The following is a 2,802-nucleotide window of genomic DNA, read 5'->3' on the forward strand; positions in this document are numbered from 1 at the left end:
TGTTGGATGAAAGCCAGACCACACTGTATGAGCATGATGCTGACAAATCTAGAAACATAATCAGGGTGTAACTGAGATTCGAACCCACCATCATAGGGTTCTGGCACGTGTAGGGGAAGCAACTCTACACAATATTGCAGCGCCTTAAACGACTGGTCCACCCACGTCCAAACCATCGGCTAGTATCCACTGGTGTCTTGTATCTGATATTGTTTGTCCTTCAGCTGGTAAAGTCGTGTTGCCTCACTACATGCCGGTGGTGCCATCGTCCCAGGAAGAATATACCGCCCTTGATGATATGATGATGTAATCTCTCACCTTGTTGATGAGCCACAGTGATGCTCTGTGTTACTAATTATGTATTATGTTTTATGTACAGTGAGAAGTTTATATTGTATCAATTGTATTGCACCATATTTTGGAAAATAATAAATGTTGTCGTTCATCGTATAAAAGCCCATTGTTCTTTTCTTGTTCCGTGTATAATGTTCTGCTGATACCAAATTGGAGGAAAGGAATTTGGCATTAATATTGACTGTTGATACATGTCATCGTATCCCAATTGCGTGGATTGATGCTCATGATGTCAACCACTGGTTTGTCTGGTCAAGACTGGATTACTTACAGTCCAAGTCACCGTGCCTGATCAACCGATCCATCGTCACCTCTCACTACCAGCAAAGGTTAGAGGAGTTTTTATATATAAAAAACGTTACTGATCCAGATTAAATTTTGACGGTGATAAATGAACCTTTAATAAATAAATCTGGAATATTGTTTCAGGGAGAAGAAACCCCTGTTCTCCCTGTCCAGTTATTGACGTTCAGACAAGTTGATGAAAAAATAAGGCAAATGGGAGATTGAAAGCCAATTCAGTCACCGAAAAATGCTTTAATTGTAACGTGTGAGGGAGGGAGCGGGCAAGGGAGGGAGGGAGGGAACGGGCAAGGGAGCGAGCGAGGAAACGGGCGAGGGAACGAGGGAGGGAGCCGGCAATGGGGCAAAGGAGGGAGCGGGCAAGGGAGTGAGGGAGGGAACGGGCAAGGGAGGGAGGGAGGGAGCGGGCAAGGGAGGGAGCGGGTAAGGGAGCGAGGGAGAAAACGGGCAAGGGTGCGGGGGATTGAGCCGGCAAGGGAGTAAGGGAGGAAGCGGGCAATGGGGCAAAGGAGCGAGGGAGGGAGCGGGCAAAGGAGTGAGGGGGGAAGCTGGCAAGGGAGGGAGGGAGGGAACGGGCAAGGGAGGGAGGGAGGGAGCTGGCAAAGGAGTGAGGGGGAAGCGGGCAAGGGAGCGAGGGAGGGAACGGGCAAGGGAGGGAGGTAGGAAACGGGCAAGGAAACGAGGGAGGGAGCGGGCAATGGAGTGAGGGAGGGAACGGGCAAGGGAGCGAGGGAGGGAACGGGCAAGGGAGCGAGGGAGGAAACGGGCAAGGGAGCCAGGGAGGGAACGGGCAAGGGAGCGAGGGAGGGAGCTGGCAAAGCAGTGAGGGGGGAAGCGGGCAAGGGAGCGAGGGAGGGAACGGGCAAGGGAGGGAGCTGGCAAAGGAGTGAGGGGGAAGCGGGCAAGGGAGCGAGAGAGGTAACGGGCAAGGGAGGGAGTGGGCAAGGGAGGGAGAGAGGGAACGGGCGAGGGAGCGAGGGAGGAAACGGGCAAGGGAGCGAGGGAGGGAACGGGAAAGGGAGCGAGGGAGGGAGCTGGCAAAGGAGTGAGGGGGGAAGCGGGCAAGGGAGCGAGGGAGGGAACGGGCAAGGGAGGGAGGTAGGAAACGGGCAAGGGTGCGAGGGAGGGAGCTGGCAAGGGAGTGAGGGGGGAAGCGGGCAATGGGGCAAAGGAGCGAGGGAGGGAGCCGGCAAAGGAGTGAGGGGGAAAGCTGGCAAGGGAGGGAGGAAGGGAACGGGCAAGGGAGTGAGGGAGGGAGCTGGCAAAGGAGTGAGGGGGAAGCGGGCAAGTGAGCGAGGGAGGTAACGGGCAAGGGAGGGAGTGGGCAAAGGAGGGAGGGAGGGAACGGGCTAGGAAGAGAGGGAGGGAACGGGCAACGGAGCGAGGGAGAGAACGTGGAACGGGCAAGGGAAGGAGGGATCGAGCCGGCAAGGGAGGGAGGGGGGAAGCGGGCAATGGGGCAAAGGAGCGAGGGAGGGAGCCGGCAAGGGAGCGAGGGAGGGAGCTGGCAAGGGAGGGAGGGGGGAAGCGGGCAATGGGGCAAAGGAACGAGGGAGGGAGCCGGCAAGGGAGCGAGGGAGGGAGCTGGCAAGGGAGGGAGGGAACGGGAAAGGGAGCGAGGGAGGGAACGGGCAAGGGAGCGAAAGACAGAACGGGCAAGGGAGTTAGGGAGGGAACGGGCAAGGGAGGGAGGGAGGGAGCGGGCAAGGGAGGGAGCGGGTAAGGGAGCGAGGGAGAAAACGGGCAAGGGTGCGGGGGATGGAGCCGGCAAGGGAGTAAGGGAGGAAGCGGGCAATGGGGCAAAGGAGCGAGGGAGGGAGCGGGCAAAGGAGTGAGGGGGGAAGCTGGCAAGGGAGGGAGGGAGGGAACGGGCAAGGGAGGGAGGGAGGAAGCTGGCAAAGGAGTGAGGGGGAAGCGGGCAAGGGAACGAGGGAGGTAACGGGCAAGGGAGGGAGTGGGCAAGGGAGGGAGAGAGGGAACGGGCGAGGGAGCGAGGGAGGGAATGGGCAAGGGAGGGAGTGGGCAAGGGAGCGAGGGAGGTAACGGGCAAGGGAGGGAGTGGGCAAGGGAGCGAGGGAGGGAACGGGCGAGGGAGCGAGGGAGGGAATGGGCAAGGGAGCGAGGGAGGGAACGGGCAAGGGAGCG

At 58.9% G+C, this 2,802-nt stretch overlaps 2 protein-coding genes across 2 annotated transcripts; both read left to right on the forward strand.

The window, feature by feature from the left end:
* The first annotated feature begins 250 nt into the window (after positions 1-250).
* LOC139457131 (uncharacterized) lies at positions 251-1,962 on the forward strand. Its single transcript, XM_071238561.1, has 3 exons — positions 251-306; positions 910-1,080; positions 1,341-1,962. The coding sequence occupies exons 1-3, from the start codon at positions 251-253 to the stop codon at positions 1,960-1,962; spliced, it is 849 nt and encodes a 282-aa protein (XP_071094662.1).
* Positions 1,963-2,111: 149 nt separating this feature from the next.
* On the forward strand, positions 2,112-2,492 carry LOC139457132 (octapeptide-repeat protein T2-like). Its single transcript, XM_071238562.1, has one exon. It carries the CDS (start codon positions 2,112-2,114, stop codon positions 2,490-2,492), a length of 381 nt encoding a protein of 126 aa, XP_071094663.1.
* The last annotated feature ends 310 nt before the right edge of the window (positions 2,493-2,802 follow it).

This window comes from Haliotis cracherodii, unplaced genomic scaffold (genome assembly GCF_022045235.1).
Source record: "Haliotis cracherodii isolate W230 unplaced genomic scaffold, xgHalCrac1.p SCAF_12, whole genome shotgun sequence".
Taxonomy (NCBI): Eukaryota; Metazoa; Mollusca; class Gastropoda; order Lepetellida; family Haliotidae; genus Haliotis; species Haliotis cracherodii.